Source organism: Melopsittacus undulatus, chromosome 7 (genome assembly GCF_012275295.1).
Source record: "Melopsittacus undulatus isolate bMelUnd1 chromosome 7, bMelUnd1.mat.Z, whole genome shotgun sequence".
NCBI lineage: Eukaryota > Metazoa > Chordata > Aves > Psittaciformes > Psittaculidae > Melopsittacus > Melopsittacus undulatus.
Genome location: NC_047533.1, coordinates 42,145,105 through 42,164,124, shown reverse-complemented (window position 1 = coordinate 42,164,124; position 19,020 = coordinate 42,145,105). Strand labels below are relative to the sequence as shown.

Sequence of the window (19,020 nt, the reverse complement as noted above, 5' to 3'; positions counted from 1 at the left end):
CTACCAGAAGAGCATCAGGATTTGTTAGCCGAGAACTGCTCTGGAAGTCCTGGATTCACGACAAAGGTGTGGCAAGTGGGGAAAATTTGAATGGCATACAGATCTTGAAGCTGGGAAACCCAGAATCTCAGGAAACATTTGCATTATTCGACAGTTCAAAACTCCTAAATTCAGCGAGCGCTGTGAACATCTACCTCGTGCAGACAAGTTTTTGTTCATCAGTTAACTTCAAAACTATGTTTCTTTGAAAGGCAGTTCTGGGCTTCTTGGACTGAAATCCAGCAAGTACTGGGACAAATCATTGCCTCAAGCAGATGCTGACAGTTGCTTTTAGAGACAACCTCTCCTGGCTCTCTCTCCAAGTTTCTGTTGATATACATAATCTCTGTGAAACTAGAACAGTTTAGCTCACTATCTTTGACAGATTTCTGGATTTTCAAATCAAACCAGCACCCCTTTATTTGCCAAATCAAGTCAATATTTTGCAGGTGTTGCTACTGAAAAAGTTAATTCTGAGTATTACGCCAATAAACACAAACATGACAAGGCTGTATGTAATTTATCCATCCATCACGGAAGAAAAGTCAGAAGTTTTAGTGAATAATCTGTACCTTGTGACGTAATCTTACTAGGGGCTGATAAGGCCGAAAGTCGTATCCTTTCTTGGTTGGCCACCCGCCTGCTCCCAGCAAAATGCATCCAAGAAGTAAAACAGTTGACCACCACATAAACATCTTTACAGGTCTGCTCCTATCAAAATAAAATGTTAAAGTTCAGTGACTGACTGCAGTATTACTTTGGCACAATTCATACCATAAAAGTTTACAATACTGATATGCAATGTGTGGACATGAATAAATATCACAGAAATAGAGTAATCCATCTGGCACAACAGCAGAAAGAAAACACAGGTAGTTGGAACCACAGTATCAATTAGGTTGTGCTGAACTGAATGTTTCATCATAACTATTCAACGCTCATATGAGAGACTTGCTGAGCAAACAACCAGGAAAAGCCTCAGAAAAGACATCATAGAAAAGCAGTGGCAAAAAAATCAACATTTTCTCTCAAATGAAGAAAAAGAGATGATTATCAATCACATGTTCATCAATATTTTCTTTTAAATATCATCTCCTATGATGCACTGTTCACAACCAAAAAGTGCAAAACACCTAGCATACATCTATTATCAACTTTATCTTATCACCACTGAAATCTTAAATGTAAGCAAATCACTGTATTTTCTGTCAATATTCTGGAACAATTTTTAAATTGCATTATTGAAATTATGTATAGTCTATAAGCTTTATTGCATATGCCAGCATTATAAAAATATTTCCAATCTATTAAGTAAACTCCCCACATCTTGCCCCAGAATTCACTGCAATCAAGTGCAAAATTCTGGGTAGATTATTTGAAAACCTTTTCTTAGATTGGTATTGATTTTTGGTTCTGTTACAGAGTCCTACAACTCACGTTGCAGATGACCTGAGCTGGCAAAGCACTACCGTGGTAAATGCACCAGCATTCTACTACTTATTAGAAAAAAGTCAAAAATTACAATTGACATCTTTAAAAACTATCAGGTCATAGGACATTTTTATAAATACTTTTGTATTCATACTAATGACATTCAGAAATAGTCGTTTCATATTCTGTTGTTGGTACAGTTTTCTACATACACATTGCTTCATACTTGTCTAATGATCTTTTATTATTAGCAAGAAAATATTCTTATCCCAGAGACTGCAATATTTCTTAACAGATCTTTGGTAACACTGTGACATAGTGCATTTTCCTGCATGTAGAGAAGGGGATCAACAACTACTCTCATCTGCATAAACAATGGCACCTTGTTGAAATTTGTGCAACATGTAAAGCTACAGATTTCAAACAAATCAATGTAACTTCATTATGATGCACTGAAAACTGAAAGAAATTTACATCCAGTTTTTATTCTTATGCAAACCTTAATATTGTGGACTCCTTACATATATTTCACCTTCATAAATTGAAACATTATATAAAGAAATGAGGAAGGGGAAAGACAAGGCCAGTCTTAATAGCTGATGTAACCTTTTGTTTCATGGAAGAAGCTATGAGAAGGATGCTTACTTATTTGCAAATTTTATATTAAACTAGAATGTCAAATTAACAGTTTAAGACTTTGTATTTTAAATGTAGATATTGGCACTTACTGATGAAATGTATCTGGTCAATTGCATACAATATGATATATGTACAGTTATGCAGTTATAGATATCGTCCACTTCATCTGCATTCTGCCTGTAAGTTTGTCATCCTACAGTCACCATAAGAACCTAGCTTGTGCTGATTGAAGTGTTCTGATGTATTATAAAACAGATTATTAAAAAAAATTCTATGCAAATGAACAAAAAATCTGTTTTTTTCAGACAAAAGCGGACTGGTTTGATGAGCTAGTCCTACATTACATCCTCCAGCTACTATGACACGCTAATGTGTGACCCATTAGTACTAAAACTAGGATTTTAGATATTACAAAGGGAGATACACAACAATCTGGAAGAACACACAAATTGTTTCTAATGTTAAAGACCTTGACAAACTTATATTCTGAAATTTATGAGAAAATCCTTAGAGGAGATGCTGAAAAAAGCAGAGAATGTGTGCCAGAGCTGCTCTTAACTGGACAAAGACATTATAACTTCATAAAGATAATATCAGATCTATGGAAGACCTATAACAATCATACAGAATATTTAGATACATGTGGCATGACAGTCTCCTTATATGGTTCTTAATGGACTTACAAATGCTCATTTTGTAAGTAATTACGGTACCTATTAGAAATATTTAATATTTATTACTGATACTCAGCATCTGTGTTGAAACTATCAAGCTAAACAAACAACATGGCACACTAATCCTCAACACTTTGAGACACGTGCAAGTCATTCTGTTTAGCCCATATTATGTAGTCCTGGAATATGTGAGAGAGATTAATAACATCTATGCAGGCCGACTTACACAGAAGTGTTTATTATTTTTTTCCTTTCTACCTTGTTTCTAATGCACTTACCATGCTAATGTAGAAATATCTGATAAGAATAATGATATACATGAATAAGTGCAAAATGCCATAGTGAGCCCTAAGAGCCCAGAGTGTGTACAGAATGTTAAGTCTTGTCTAACATTTCATTTTTTTATAGGAAATCAGCTGAGCATAAAATGTGAACAAAGTGGGGATCACTTGTTATCCTGTATTCTTTACAGTTATGCTTCTGGGAACGCTGTTACACAAACTGTGTGTTTCCTTCCTATCATTCTTCATATAACAGTAAATAGTCCTCACAGTCATTCAAAGACAGGGACCTGCACAGAATTAATTCCTGTGGGGATATCAAAGGTATTAAATGGACTCCAGCTTTCCCTCTGTTTATAGTCACAGTACACAGGATCCTGCATAAGTCTTCTACCCTTCTTTGGGGACTAGCCTACCAAACTTGGTAAAATCACTTGATGATTGCCACTTGTTTCATTCTCATTTCATATTACTTTTACCTGACTTTTTTGCCTGCCTGGCTATCATACTCAAACTCAAGATTAAAATACCATACTACTTTGACATCACCTATCTTTTGTTCCACCAAAACCAATCTCATTCTGAGTCTCCCCCTTAAAAAAAATAAGATTTCTTCTCATTTATTGTTGCTTATTCTAACAGTTCCTACTTCAAGTACCTTTTTTCAGTATTCCAGCTTTTCAAATAAACACAGGGGAGGTATCTCGCCCAGGAAATCTTTCATAAAATATATTAAGCAGTAAATTACTTGAAACAAAGACAACAATGTCTATTACAGAGAGACATTTCATATAAATAACTTGAGGCTCGTTCTTTCACACCTGTCCAGTAACTAGATATTAAAGTGATGATAGGAAGTGACACAGTGAAAAAATTTTCTTGGGTTTCCCTCATACTTCCACCAAAAGAGAATTGCCGGTCAGATGTTCTAGTGGACCTTTGCTATGGGCTTACTACAAGTCTAGCTCACTGATTTCAAATAACAGAAAAGATTATTTCAAAGTCTAAAAATTCAAGTGTGTTGTGACATAGCATTTTCCTTCACTGCCTGCATGTTAGTTCTCAGTATCACTGTTATTGGAACAAGTCCATTACAGGGAGGGGGGGAAATAAGTAAGAAAAAAATCAGAATCTTGAGTTTTAATCTCAAGAAAACACCCCTTTGTTATATTTCTGGAAAAAAAAAGGTTTTGAAAATAGTTTATTGTTGACTTTCAAGGTCAAATCAGATTAGTTTAGCAGTTATGCATGCTAAAACTAGCTATGCACAGTTGAACCCTTGTTCCCCTTGTGCACTTGTGGAATATCTCTCCATACAATGAAAATTATGTTAGAGAACAGTCATTTCACAGAGGACTGTAAGGGCAGCCACATTCCACCATCCTCCCACCTAAACAGCATATATATTAGCTTCATGTGGTGTAAAAGCATAGTCTTTATAGTTTTGAAAGTTGTTTGACCTTGAAAGGCTTCTCCTTTGTACTTGTCCATAAGAAGATAAAATTACTACATGTTCAGTTTCTGACTTCATTGCCTGTTACTTGGATGAACACTTAAAATGTAAATTAAAAAGTCAGCTTTTTGAACAGATGCCACCTAAAATCCCCCAAATATGTAGCATGTCTGCAGTTAGTATTTGCCTTTTCAGAAGGTAAAGTATATGTGTCATAGGAAAATGCTGAAAAAAAATCAAAGATTTTAAGCATTACTAAAACAGATTTTAGTAAATGTTTTGAAATATTAGAGTTTGACAAATACAGAGCCCCTGAATACAAGCAACTTAGTCTTTTGTATTTTTCTGCTTTCTCTGCTTGGAAAAGTGGAAAAAGATGTTCTACTTTAATCTCCCAGGCAGTATACATATATATATTTTTGAGAACTTTGGAATGGGCGGGATGGATGGCATGTGTGCCGTAAAGATGAATAAGGCTTTATTCTCACTTTCTGTCTCTTAGCAGACTTGCCATAGAATGACACTTAGGATCTGAATTAAACAGCTGCATAGCCAGAGAAGGCAGTGGAGAGACCAGCTTTGAGAAATATTCCAAGAAACAAGCAAGTGTTATTCAATTAGATTTGACAATTTCAGTGAAATGCTGTTGAACACATATTTTTCTTCTTGGGTTTGTCACATCACTGGGACATCACCCAGAAAGCAGTGTAGTGAATTTACTTTTGCTATGAAAGTTCTGAAATGAGCTTGTCAAGCAGATACATTCGTGACCTTTACCATTTTTTTCCAGTGATGTTTTTCTCTCATGCAGTGATTTTTCACTTTAATAAATAAAAGCTCCACATATTACAATATAGCTCTTTTGATATATTTATATTATAACTTGTAAATTAAAATAGAGAAATAAAAAGTATTCCAGCACACCTTATAGTGTATACATATGTTCTGTCTGCCACTAAACACTGAACTGAAATTCAGACCACTATTAACAATAACTCCTATATCTCATGTCCTATGAATGCAAACATCTAATTTACAGCTACTCTTTATGCTTAAGTAATGAGGGTATAGAGGTTTTCTTATCTAAGTGTTTGGTGCATCACTGTACTAAATACTGTATTACTCTCTGCTTAAATTCCTTTAAAAATATAATAGAATGAGGAACGTAAAGAGGAAGAAACAGGAAAACCCTGAGGTACATATTGGTCTCTGTTTGAAGAGTGAGTAAACAAAATAGGTTAAATAAACTCATCAGATTTCCAAACATGGTTATATGAATATACAGAAGCAATGTTCTTCACATCCACGTAATATTACAGAAATTAAAATATACATGAATTTAAAAAGGAAGCAAACTTAAAGAGCTAAAGTTCATCAGTGGGTATTAGACATAGGTTAGCTGCAGTTTCTAGCTCAGGGAGTAAATAAACTCAGGAAAATATGCAAATTTGCCCATTCCTTCCCTGTCTCTTTACTTGTCCTTTAAGCTGTTACCATAGACCACCAATTTAATAAGTAGTTATTAAACAGTATTGGCCTCTCTCTACAGTATCACATCAGTGTTTGCTACAAATAAAGAACCAGAGCAAGGTTTTCTGAAATATAAGGTACACTTTGATTAACAGCTATATAATGATAGCCTCTGGTGAAGTAGGTGAAAAGTGAAATAAACAGAAGATCTTTTAAACATTAGAGTGGTGTAAATATGGGGTGGAACTACTTCTTATTTTTGCAGGGCCTTGGAAATAACTTAATAAACAATTTCAGAAGGCCAAAAGATGCCAGGTGTTAGTTGAGATCTGTAGAAAACAGCAGACTATTCATAATGATATTAATCTTAAAATCCTTACAGCATTCATGAATTTGATACATACTGCAGTTTTCTCACTATTGAATTCTCTGCATTTCAGTTACTTCTGAAATTTTTTTATTATTTACTATCCACTAGGGGATTCTTTTACTCTGGGACAAATTTCTTCTTTAAAACTCTTGGTTGAGGAACACTGCTGGGAGAGCTGTACCTTCGAATCATGCAGACCTAATACCATAGAGCATGTAACTTTTCTAATTTAGGTAAAGGAATTCAGCCTGTAAGGTCATGGAAGTAACCTGTTCTACCCCATATAATTTGTAGCTTGTGTTGTCATCTTCTTTTCATACAATTCCCAAAATTTTCCAAAATTTTATCTTCAAAACCTTTTTATAACAATATTTACTCGTGTATTCAGTTTGCAGCCATTCACAGAGAAACAGTTATGATTTAGTTGCCTTATGAGAATCCACATATTCGTCAAGCTGACCTTTACCACTGAAATAGGGGGAAAATACTGTTCAAACTATAACTGCAAAGAAGAACTAATCAGTTTTCTATTGAAACAGATGAAGAACAAGTATGAGATATTTTATTTCACTAAAGAAAACTCTGCTTGGTAAAATTCTACTTAGTATACACTGATCTTGATTTAAAATGCAGTTATTGAATACATTTGGTAGAATGCAGTCAAACACAATTTAGTCTGCTCAGGAGAACAACTGGAGCTAATCTAGCCTTGAAAGTTTTGGACTGTTTTAGAAGTGGTTTATGCTGCAAGATGCTCAGTTATACTTAAATCACTATTTTACTAATTAATAAAAAGGACAAAATATCATAAAGTTATAAACTGCCTCTTTACTTAAGCTATTGATGCTACAGCATTAAACTCTTTGTGTTTCCAAATCTGCTGATTTATACACAATAATCTCTAATATTTCTATTGCACTCAAACCCTCAAATATTATTGACAGGGATAGCATTCAAACACACATCCAAAACTGAGGCAGACAGTCTTACATAAGCTGAATATGCAACTTCCTTGAACTTCAGCTATCACTAGTAAATTCAACATACATTATTCTGTAAGCAAAAGGTTCACGGTATTGCTAGTTATCCATGTGGATGAGCTAATCACCCTGAGTTGGAGAAAATGTCTTCCAATCCTTGAGAAAATGCAATGCAAACTTCCATCACCCTTTTTGCTCCTGCTAGTACTTTTCACACCCTTTCAAGTTCAATATTTTGTGGAAAACAAACTAAAACCCAGTTCTGACACCTTCCTTACAAATATCTAATCATGATTAATATATTCTACAATACCATGGTGAGTGCTTCCTCTCAAAGTTTATTATGTTTTCTAAATTTTTTCCAGCAGTTCATTAGTAATGCAAATTTTGTTCTCCACCTGGCTCTTCCTTTGAAATTGTTGGACTAGGAGAAATGCCGTTATTGTAAGCGTTATATATGAATATATACTAAGCACTTTTTTACCTCTCCCCATGCTGCACTTTTCACAAACTGAAAACACTGAAAAATATCATATTATACACAGCCAATTCCAGATGTGATTATATAGATACATAATTAATGAAAGCTAGAATCCATATGAAGACTGAAAGTTTAAAATTCAATAGGAGAATGCCCTATTTTAAACTGTATTTGCACATAAAATTAAGAAAATTTCCACTTCTGAATAAATGTTTCCAAAATTCCTCACCTATTATGCTCCTGTTCAGTGTTATTAAATAGTGACTATCCATGATATCTGACATTAAGAAGAGAGACATAATCCATTTGAAAACAGAAGCAGTCCATCCTGATACACTGATTTAATCAACTTAATGCATCTACAAAGTACAATAAATTAAGTCTTATAAACTAGTTAGATCACTGTATTCCTATTTTTAAGAGAGGAGACACATCAGATATGAACCAGGAATTATTTAAAAGGTCATTTTTAACATATCAGACAGTAGAACTGTCCCTCAGGACATGTCAGTCTTTGTTTTTTACATACTATTAATCTGAAAAAATAAAATTAATTGTCTGTTTTGTGTGGATCAGATAAAAAGCATAAGTTCTGCCACATATTCAGTGTTACTAATAGGTTTATAATACAGCTACAGTAATAAATATAAATTATGCTCCATTGCCTGTGACTCTGAGGACTTCACTGTACATACTGATGGATGCAAATACCTTCTAGGAAAGAACAGAAACCACTACCCTTTCTTAAAAGGCTTTTATTTGCCATTACGGTTTCATGGCAGAAAGGAATCTGCAAATTTTCATGTAAATAGGGATTATTATATTACATGAACTTTGAATCAGGAGCAGGAGTTTTAGCCAAAAGTAGGTTTTCTCCCATTAGCCAGCTTCTACTGTACCACACCCTTGTGCCCCCACATCTACACATGCAGTCCCAAGTCCTCAAAAACCTCACAAGAGATATCTCCAAGCTGGCTGTGTTATCACACCTGCAAGTTCTTAAAGAGTAATCACAGTATCAGATTATCTCTGTGAATGCAGCCATAGTTTATACCTAGTGAAGTTTGTCTTTGCTAAAATGCAATGCAGATCACAGTACCATGATGGCAACTCTCACCCCTGGGACCTGCTGCCAGCTTTCACACATAGCACACTTTATGCTGTCAATCTCCAGTTCTCCTCCAGAAGTGGCAGCCACACTTTGAACCAGAGTTGCTAGGTCACCTTAACTACATACAGCAAGCCTGGGGCTTGCAACAGCAAAACACTGTGCTGCCACAGCAGCATACAGCTCGTAATCTGTATACCAATCTGTTCTGTCTCTTACTTTATGCAGCTACAGCGACTGACTACACAGGCACACGCTCTTCATCCTTCACCCACTGAAAGAGGCTGGCACAGACACAGCCAATGATGCTGCTGACAGCTCATGGGCTGGAACACATAAGCACAGAAAAACAGTTTTTTAAACTCTGATGAAAAGCACTCACCATGCCAGCTGAATTCAGCCTTCTGCTGACTCCTGTCCATCTCTCCCTGACTCCGTTCCGGATTTAAATTGCAAAATTATCATTCCACACAAGCAGAAGGTGGAATACAGACCATTGTGCTCCTTATCTTGTACCACCACACTTGGTCTTTGTGTAGACATTACAAACATGTCAGGTGGCTCTGAGATGTATCCCTGAGGACACCTCCATCATGAGCAGCCAGCATAAGGATGAAGCTTTCCCCGCTCTTCACTGTTAGAACTCTCTCTCCCCTCACATTGCTTGCACTGCCACATGCTGCTGGGTAACAACAGAAGCCCAGAGAACAAGTGCAGGGGAAGCAAACAAGCTGTATCTGCCTAGATGCAAACCCTAGAAGAGTTTATTTGGAATTAGGCCTAAAAGCTTACAGGTGGCTGTGGTAAGCCTGAACACAATTGGCCCGACTGTAACAGGGGGCATTTCTGAAAGGCCATAACACCTGGAATGAAGGTGCAGCAGGGACACTTATGAGGTGAAATCTTTGCTGCTAACTTAATGCTCTAATTGAATCTTACCATTTTAAGTACATTTATTTATTTAAAGGATAACACCAGATGTCTCACTGTCAGTGACACAGATTTCAGTGAATTATAATGAAATGAGAAATGGCGATTTTAAGCCTTTTTTTATCATGTTCTTCACATGATCTCACTACTGCAATCCCAAAACTTCAATCTCACAATATCTTTAATATTATAGAAAGCAGAACAAAATGAGGGAACTACATTTCACATCTCTCAGAAGGGATTTTTTTAATAGAACTGAGTTGCGTGTGCCGATCTTACTTTCCCCTAACACTTCAGTATCAACCTCAGGAAACTGGTGTTTTTACCATCATTAATATATATAAAAGTTCTAGTTTGTGGAAGTTATACTGTTAGCAAGGCAGTTTCTTCCTTCACTCATTAAGAAAGCTTGTTATAGCTGGTTCCTCAATATCCTAGAGGGTTAATGTTTATCATCATGACAATATCTGAACCCATGGGAATTCAACTCATTTATGTTATTAAATCAGAAATATAAAATCTGCCATCTTAGAAGTCAGGCAAATACTTTGGTACTGATAATATTTTACAACATTTTTAAACTAACAACTAACATACCATGATGTAACTGTGTGCTCTGTGCATGCTACAAAAGGTAAATATTTTGGTTTTCAAGTCGTTCACTTAGTAGAATAAAATACTTAAATAAAATACTGCAAACACAGATTAAATATAAGAAGAAACAACAGCTGTTGATGCTTCCATTGTGCACTTTTGAGCAAATCATTGTGTACTTTTGAGCAAATATGTCATTCTAGAGAAGGCAAAATGGCCACTAAAGACAAATTTGTTTTTCTAGAAAACGTAAGCTGCTGAATTAAAGACTAAAGTGTCTCCATGTTTGCTATGATATGCTAATCTATCACCCTTACTTCTCCCTTTTGTTATTCAAGGAAACTTGGAGGTTTGGTAAAACATTAGTTACCAATAAAAACATTGAAGCCTTGGTGTTACTGGACTCCTTGAATGAACGCTAAACCATGATATGCCTACCATTACTCAAACTACCATGATAATTTAGAGAATTTCTTTCTATTAAGTAAGCATTCTGGTTAATATTATCATTTTGTCCCTTTACACCTGTGAAACTTGCTCTGTTGGTGTGCTCTAGCCAACAGAGACGTGTCTCATCTTTGTTACCCAGCGAAAGGAGTTTTTAAGCTTGTTTAAATCATATTTAAACAGCTGATTTAAAGTCAACCCACTGGGAGACTGTGGCTCAAGACCACCATCAAAATGGCAAACATTAGAACAGATAGGTTTGGGGGTTTTACCTCTACTAGGGTTTGAGGTAACAATAAAATTGCAAAGGACCAAAGAAGGTGCTAAAAAAATAACTTATAAAAAGAGATGGTAGTTTAGGGGCAGCAAAGTAGTGTTTCAGCAGCCTTCATAACACGGGAAGATAGGTAGAGAGCATATCAGAAAGAAACATGATATGGGAAAGTATGACATGCAAGGAACCATGAGCTCCCTGCTTCCTTAAACACAGATGAACACTTAGCAGGATATGAATACATCATGTTGTAATTGAGAGTATGCACAACAGTACAAACACTAATAGGAAATATCAAATCATCAGACTGCAGAGAACAAAAGTGCACACAAATTTTGGTATCATTGCATTGAACCACAATTCAATTGGTAAGCAAAAGGGCTGATGAATGTTGCAGCTGTTTAAATAAGCGAGGACTTTTTTGTAGCTGAGGGCAGTCTGTCCTTATCAGGATTGAACCACAAATACATTTGCCCTCTGGTGCTCTCCTCCAGGGACTGCACTAATATAATTAAGTCAACTATAGATGAAATCCTGACCTAATTGAAAACATGAAAACAATTCTAAAATCAACATATAGTATGTTGGGTCAAGAATTTTACATTATTTATAGGACTTAGTAACAGTAGAAGTTCACAAGGATGGAAACAAAACTCTAAAATAATTCCGTTAACTAAAATTAATTAAATCCAAAGTTGCTTGTGAATGTCTTTTTAAAAAGTCTGTGTCTAATCATACAGCTGCACAGAAATAATAAAATAGATGAAAGTGTTCCGTACTTGAAGATCAAAAATAGTGATACGCATTTTCTCTTTTTTAATTTAACTTTTGTGGAATTTTTTGCTTCTCTTCTTTCCTGCTTTGCACTGACTTGTCTCTCTTCTTTACTGACACAAAGGTCAACTTTATTCATGAGCCTGAAGTCAGCATAGTCACAAAGAAATACAGAAAATTGCACTTGTACTGTCAGTCATAAAGCTGGCTTGGGTTGCTAGTGCCATGTGTTGTGTTCAATAGCTTTCTTGGATCCATCAATTAGGGAAGTGTCCAAAACCTGTCAGCTCAGCTGCAATCTTTGGGAATGCTATGGGAACAAGTTTGAAGGTATCTTTGGCCTCAATTTAAATTGAAACTCTGGTGTCTGCTAAACTTGCTGCTTCACTTGGACGTTAAATTCCAAGTGAATAAAAGAAGGATCTTCTTCCCTTATGTAAAATGAAATGAATAGTGTTGAGTAGAATGAAGCAAACACATTGTCATACCTGATGAAAAAAAAAACAACTTTTTTGACTGTGAAAGTTGACTTGGTCTTTTACATTCTACTATTTATAGTATATCATATTCCTTTTTCATTGAACAACTGCAGCCTTCTTTAAATTTGCATAGATACTTTTAATAAAACAATGCATTTCTTTTATTGTTTTATTTTTATTCACAATCCTATTCGTTAACATCAGAACCTCCATTTTCTGCTATGTTTTAACTGTGCTACACTATCTTACAAAGTTTTACAGCTTATGGTTTTATACTGCTCCAATATATCTACTAGACAAAAGCCTTCCAAATGCATACTGGAGAGCTGACAGTAAACCAGAAAACCTAGAGTGTCCTGATGATCTTGTAGCTAAAATGGATTGTAAAATAAGGTTTTTCAATTATTCATTAGTTAAAAAAACTGTCACTTCTAAGAATGGAAGGAGGATAATACAAAATAAAGTATGGAGTAGCTAGTATGAGGTGATGAAACGTTCACTATGCCAAAGGAATGAGTTTTGGACTCCTCCACCACCACTGTATTATATAATATAAAAAAATGGTAAACATCTTCAATTTTATTTATACAATAGAAATACAGGAAAAATAAATGTAAAATTTACTGGAACTAATGCTCTGACCATCTGTGGTGGCAGGAAACACTAACAAGAGCCTCTTAACAGAAAAAAAATACATTTCAACCAGAAATGAAAGCTCAGATGGCTTAGGTACGACCATCACCAGACACTCCATAACACATCTAGTATGAACTGTCTGTACAGGCAAGAGCATCTCTTTCCTCATACAAAGTTATCCATTCTGAAACTACAATCTCCAAAATAATCACCCTATTTTCCTGAAACATAACATTGTCCTTCATCTTTCATCCCACCCTGACAATGTTCCTAATTCTGAATCAACCACATAGACACTGGGATTGTCTAGGACACCTTTGTGAAGCGCAACACTCTATGACAAGGAGCCAGGAGACGTGTCTGAACATTATAAGCCACAGATGCCGATCAGATAATTGGTGGCAAATGTCCAAGTACTGCAGCTACACACAGGCCCTTTATTGATGAATCAATTACTGTCTGCATGAATGTATCCTCAGTGCTGACTCAGGTAAGCATCTCTACACAATTAAAATTGAAAGCTCCTCTTGCCTCTGTCTGTATTTTGAAGGTCTGGGAATACCCACCCTTCAACAATTTCAAATACTTCTTGTTACCCAGGTGAGATTTTCTGCAAACCCCCAATGATTAATCAAAACAGAAAAAGAGGGTTTTGAAAGTTATTTTGCAGATTATATGTGCAGAAAATAAAAGTTTTGCCTTGTTCAGCAACATAGAAAGCAAACTATTACATTTATAGTCTTGCAGCTCTTATGTGACTACTAAACAGAGAAAAGAGCCTCAGTGGAGGCTATTCAGATGAAAGAAAGCCTCTGTTGTTTTCTTTAATTAATCACATTCATATTAATAAGTTTCAAATAATTGTTCTAGTATTCTCGGAATCTCCTATTTTGGTCTATGGTGGAAAAGCAGGATTACCCTGCCAACTGATAAGAGTAAAAAATCCACCTTTCTTTCTCAACTTCAACATCTTAAGCATACAACTGCATTAATGTGCGAAATCTATATGCTAATGAAGACAGAGAATAACAATTTCTGTCCTTCAGAGCAATACAGTGCACAGATCATCACAAATCACACCTGATGACAAGCCCGGGTCAAGCCTTTTCTCTTTGCCTTCTCCAAAAATAAGGCCTGAGACAATAGAAAGTTCCAGCAAGAAGAAGAGAATGCCAAAGAAGGATAAAGGCATACTGAAGAATCAGGTTCACTTTTCCTTTTATTGGAGTTGGGTAGGAGATGAGGGGGAAGGGGAAGATGATAAGGAGAGAGAGGGGATATCACTTGTAGCAGTGCATACTGCTCATGCTCCCTAATTTCTCACTTAATAAAAAATTATCAATGCTCAGTGCTGGCACTGCAGCTGGTAGCCACAATTTCCCAGTGGAATGCTTGGAAACAAAACAAAAGCAGAGCCACTGCTGCTCTCTCCCAGTAGCTGGCTGTTTTGGGCAGCCTCCCATGCTTAAAGTCAGCCCAACTGACAATCCAGTGGTGCTGTTAAGTACAGTATGGCCTGTAATAGTACTACAGCCTCAGAGTTCTGAGTGTACAACATAGAATCATAGAATAGTTAGGGTTGGAAAGGACCTTGAGATCATCTAGTTCCAACCCCCCTGCCATGGCCAGGGACACCTCACACTAAATCATGTCACCCAAGGCTTCATCCAGCCTGGCCTTGAACACCATCAGGCATGGAGCATTCACAACTTCCTTGGACAACCCATTCCAGTGCCTCACCACCCTCACAGTAAAGAACTTCTTCCTTCTATCCAATCTAAACTTCCCCTGTTTAAGTTTCAACCCATTACCCCTTGTCCTATCACTACAGTGCCTAATGAAGAGTCCCTCACCAGCATCCCTGTAGGCCCCCTTCAGATACTGGAAGGCTGCTATGAGGTCTCCATGCAGCCTGTTCTTCTCCAGGCTGAACAGCCCCAACTTCCTCAGCCTATCTTCATATGGGAGGTGCTCCAGTCCTGATTGTCCTCGTGGCCCTCCTCTGGACTTGTTCTAACAGTTCCATGTCCTTTTTATGTTGAGGATACCAGAACTGCACACAATACTCCAAGGAAGGTCTCACAGGAGCAGAGTAGAGGGGCAGGATCACATTAATACACAAGATATAGTGGGAAAATGAGAGTCATGTCATTAAAAGAATCCAAAATCATCCTTTATTTTCAGTTACTTGAATTCTTTGAACATCACACACAAAAAAATACCTTTTATCACGTCTATATTTTACCCCAGTTTTGGCTACTCTAAAAGCCCAAGGGAGGTGCAAATCTACAAATGGGATATTTAAAAACTATTCCAGAATAACCATTTTATAGAATGACAGGCAAGCCAGCCCTTTTCAGCTCTTTTTTTTTTTTAAACCATAATATATCAGATATACGATATAAGATATCAGACACATGCCTGGGAGGATAAATGTAGCTATAAGACTGTTTGCTTTACAGCAATCTCTTTCTAGAATAACATTCCCATAAGACTTTCATCACCCACTTGAATTTACACCATTAGGACAAAGTATCCCAGCAGAAGCCTTGACAGAAAAGCTCAAAACTATGCCTTGGGGGGTTAGGGGAGTGGTTACCTGCAGCTCAGTGACTGAAATCATAGCTCTGTGCTGTTCTGTTCTAATTTATCTTGGACAATTACTGTTAGAACCTGCTATATGTCCACAGTAACACACTACTCTGAATCAGTTTCACATAAGTTTGAACAAAGCTGGCTTGTTCTATGAGAGGTCAAGTTGATCTTAGGCCACGGTATACCAACTGATAGCTAGTTGAGGTGGAGGGCAGTGGAGGAAATGGTTAATCTCTGGCCAGAAATACTGGTCAGTATATGGTCAATAGAAGGAAATTAAAGAATGATCAATGGGTATAACATGATAAGAGGAATAGCAGCGGCCTTAAAACAAATCAACTAATGCTATTCTAAAAATTCACTTCTTGTTTTAGGGTATAGTACTTTCTCTGTGTATGCTTTATCATCACAGAAACTTTTTTATTTTTATAAAAGCTGTGCTAATATTTTCTAATCGTAATTCCAGTACATGTTGATTGATATTTCTCAGCATTTTAATGCAGCTTAATTTTCATTTTTGGGTTTGGGCAAACTGAAGGATGTCTAAACTGGTCTTTAAGTAAAACACTTAAGTATTTATACTATTTATAGGGTCTGTGCATGACACCTACTTTCTCAATATCTTTACACACCACAGGAAAATCATATTCACTTCAGCAAAACAAATAATGTTTTTAAATCATTCCACCAGTTCCATGTAGTGACTGACTGCAAAATGATGGATTAATATAGTTTAATACTTTTACCTTTTGTTTTCCTGATAGGTATCAGAGTCCAGTAAGGACTTACCTGATTAGCTACAATGTGAAAATACATAGCTTATTCTGTGATTCATGGTTTTGCTCCCCCTATAATGTCAAAGTAAGCACAATAAACTTTAAATCAACATACTTAAAATATAACTGAAGTGCTGTTTAAGAAAGCCTAGTCACATGGGTGTCTGTTTTCTCCTGTTGTGACTATAAACTTGCCCCTGAATCCCACAGCAACATAGAAGGCTTTTCTGCTGTTGGAACACTGAATCATCTAGACAGAAGTAGTAGTACGTTTTCATCCTGTAGATGACATGTGCAAAGTTTTGTGATCACTATGTGACATTAACTTCTCTTGATGCTGTATCCGTTCTAAAGCAGCATTCTAGGTTTTAGGGGGGTTGTTGTTTAATTGCATTATATAACAGGGAAAAAAAAGACTGAAATTGTGGGTCATAATGGCCCTTGGTAAGCATCCAGTAATTTAGGCGCCTTCATTAGTAAAACCAATTTTTACCATTAATATTCTTCTGTTGTTAGAGTGGCCAACTGACTATAATTTCAAAATATTTCCCGCAGATGGCCAGAAATAACATGCACGCAAGGATAAAGAGAAGCAAGCAAATTTCGAAACAATGCCATGATCTTCATTACAGAAGTGTTCTTGTAGCAATTAAGTGTGGAGCTGCACATATGGTGTCTCATTTATCCTCATATTTTTACTGATGCAAACCTGCTATGATAATATTAATGTAAATGTAACCATACCAGTTTTCAGTCAGTCTGGGAGCACAGAAAAGTTTGTGTTTTTTTTTTTTTTACTTTTACACAAATAATTCCACCTTTTTTTTTCCAACTAGAAATTGGGAGAAAGACAAGTAGCCACAATATCACAAGTTCAGCTACGGTGGACATCCCTTCTTTGTGTCTTTAAAGGAAATAGCTATCTCATTATTTTACTCTCTTATGGTGAGTCATGAGTAATGTTTTTTCTGGTTTAGGATTATTTCATCAATGTTATTACTCTTAACAGATGCTATGACATCCAGCAAACAGGAACAGTTTTTCTAATGAGCTATATGAAAGGCCTCTGCCTAAGTATTTTACAAAGATTACACGGGAAAACTGAAGTGCATAATTACTGCTGGACATAAATACCACAAATAGAAGAAAGATAGTTATGCATTACATCTATCTCACCAATAATTCTGATGCAATTATTGGAGAATTTTGACACTACTCAAAACAGTGAAAACCTCAATGATTATTGGCTTACAAACCTAATCTATATGCAGGACAAACAGCATGCTCAGAAGCTGCTTGCCCCTAAATATTCACTGACAAGAGCAACAGCAATAAAGACACTGAACTGGGTCTTACAGGGATATTAACGGATATAAATCAATCTGCCATGGCATCCTTTTTGCAATATCTTATACACAACACTGAAACACTTTTTTGGAAGAGCCTCAATTTAATACTTCAGTAAGGCAAATTTCTATGATTCAGAATTTTTATGCATGCATACAATCTACTGTTCACTTTCTTTATTAGAAAGAATAACAAAGGTACAAGACTTCCTGCTTACATTTTCAGCATTCAGAGTTTCATGAACAGATCTTAAAAGTTTTCTTCTAGCATTTATATATAATTTCAGGAACAAATACTCTGTTTATAAAAAATGCAAGACTAACTCACTGAATTTGGACCTTTTGTCTCTCACAAGGAAAGCAGACAATGGTAAACCCAACATTCTTAGCCATATGACTTCACACAGCTCATGGAGAAGTCAGATATGGCACAATTTCACAAAAACACTCCCAGTATAGTCAGCAAAATATATAACAAACTTTCATTTATATCTTTTTGTTAATATGAAAGCTGTTTTAACTCAGAAATTATACAATATGGGGTGTTATTTTTTATATTGATTTCTGAGGCTTTGGAAATATAAATCAAATATTAAGTATAGCTTCATTAACTTTTTATATACATGCCACATCAATTTCTACAAAGACAAGCATGGAAGCAATTTTTGTAAAGTTTATTTATGCATGGAAGAAATTACTGGGAACCTAAAGCACTGGATGAATATGACTATCATTCTGAAAAGATATAAAGGACACATATAGTAGAATATTAGATTTTTGGTCCATAAGGGACACAAATTTTAATATCTGATGCCTAAAGCACTCTACTAATGCTTCAAATGAAACCCCTAAGGTAAAGCTAACCTCCCCTCGCTCCACTGACTGCAACAAGAACATACAAATGTAGACTGTTCAAATATTTTTGTGACAATAATTCTCTAAGCAGAAAAGAGAATCAGCCTATTATTAGACAATAGACTAAAATGTAATTATAACTAAGAAACACAGTTTAAATTCACTTGAAAAATTGTTTCCAGTTCAAGGAATAATTAGCATAATATAAAAGTTAAATCTCAGGAGTGATGTTAATTATGCTTTTCTTTCAGTGTCCCAGGGAAAGAACTAAATCAGCCCATGCATCAATGTGTAGAACATTTTTTACAGACTATTACTGTTTATTAAAAACAGCCTGGGGCAAAAATCACAAAATCTAAAATAGAAATATAATACTCATGTGGAAATA

At 35.9% G+C, this 19,020-nt stretch overlaps 1 protein-coding gene across 1 annotated transcript in view; it reads right to left on the bottom strand.

The window, feature by feature from the left end:
• The window catches only part of FSTL5 (follistatin like 5), a 304,494-nt gene that overhangs the window by 277,701 nt on the left and 7,773 nt on the right, over positions 1–19,020 (bottom strand). Inside the window, exon 2 of the mRNA XM_031048784.2 lies at positions 612–750. Coding sequence (XP_030904644.1) covers positions 612–734 — 123 coding nt within the window. The 5' untranslated portion in view covers positions 735–750. The remainder of the gene's footprint in view (positions 1–611; positions 751–19,020) is intronic.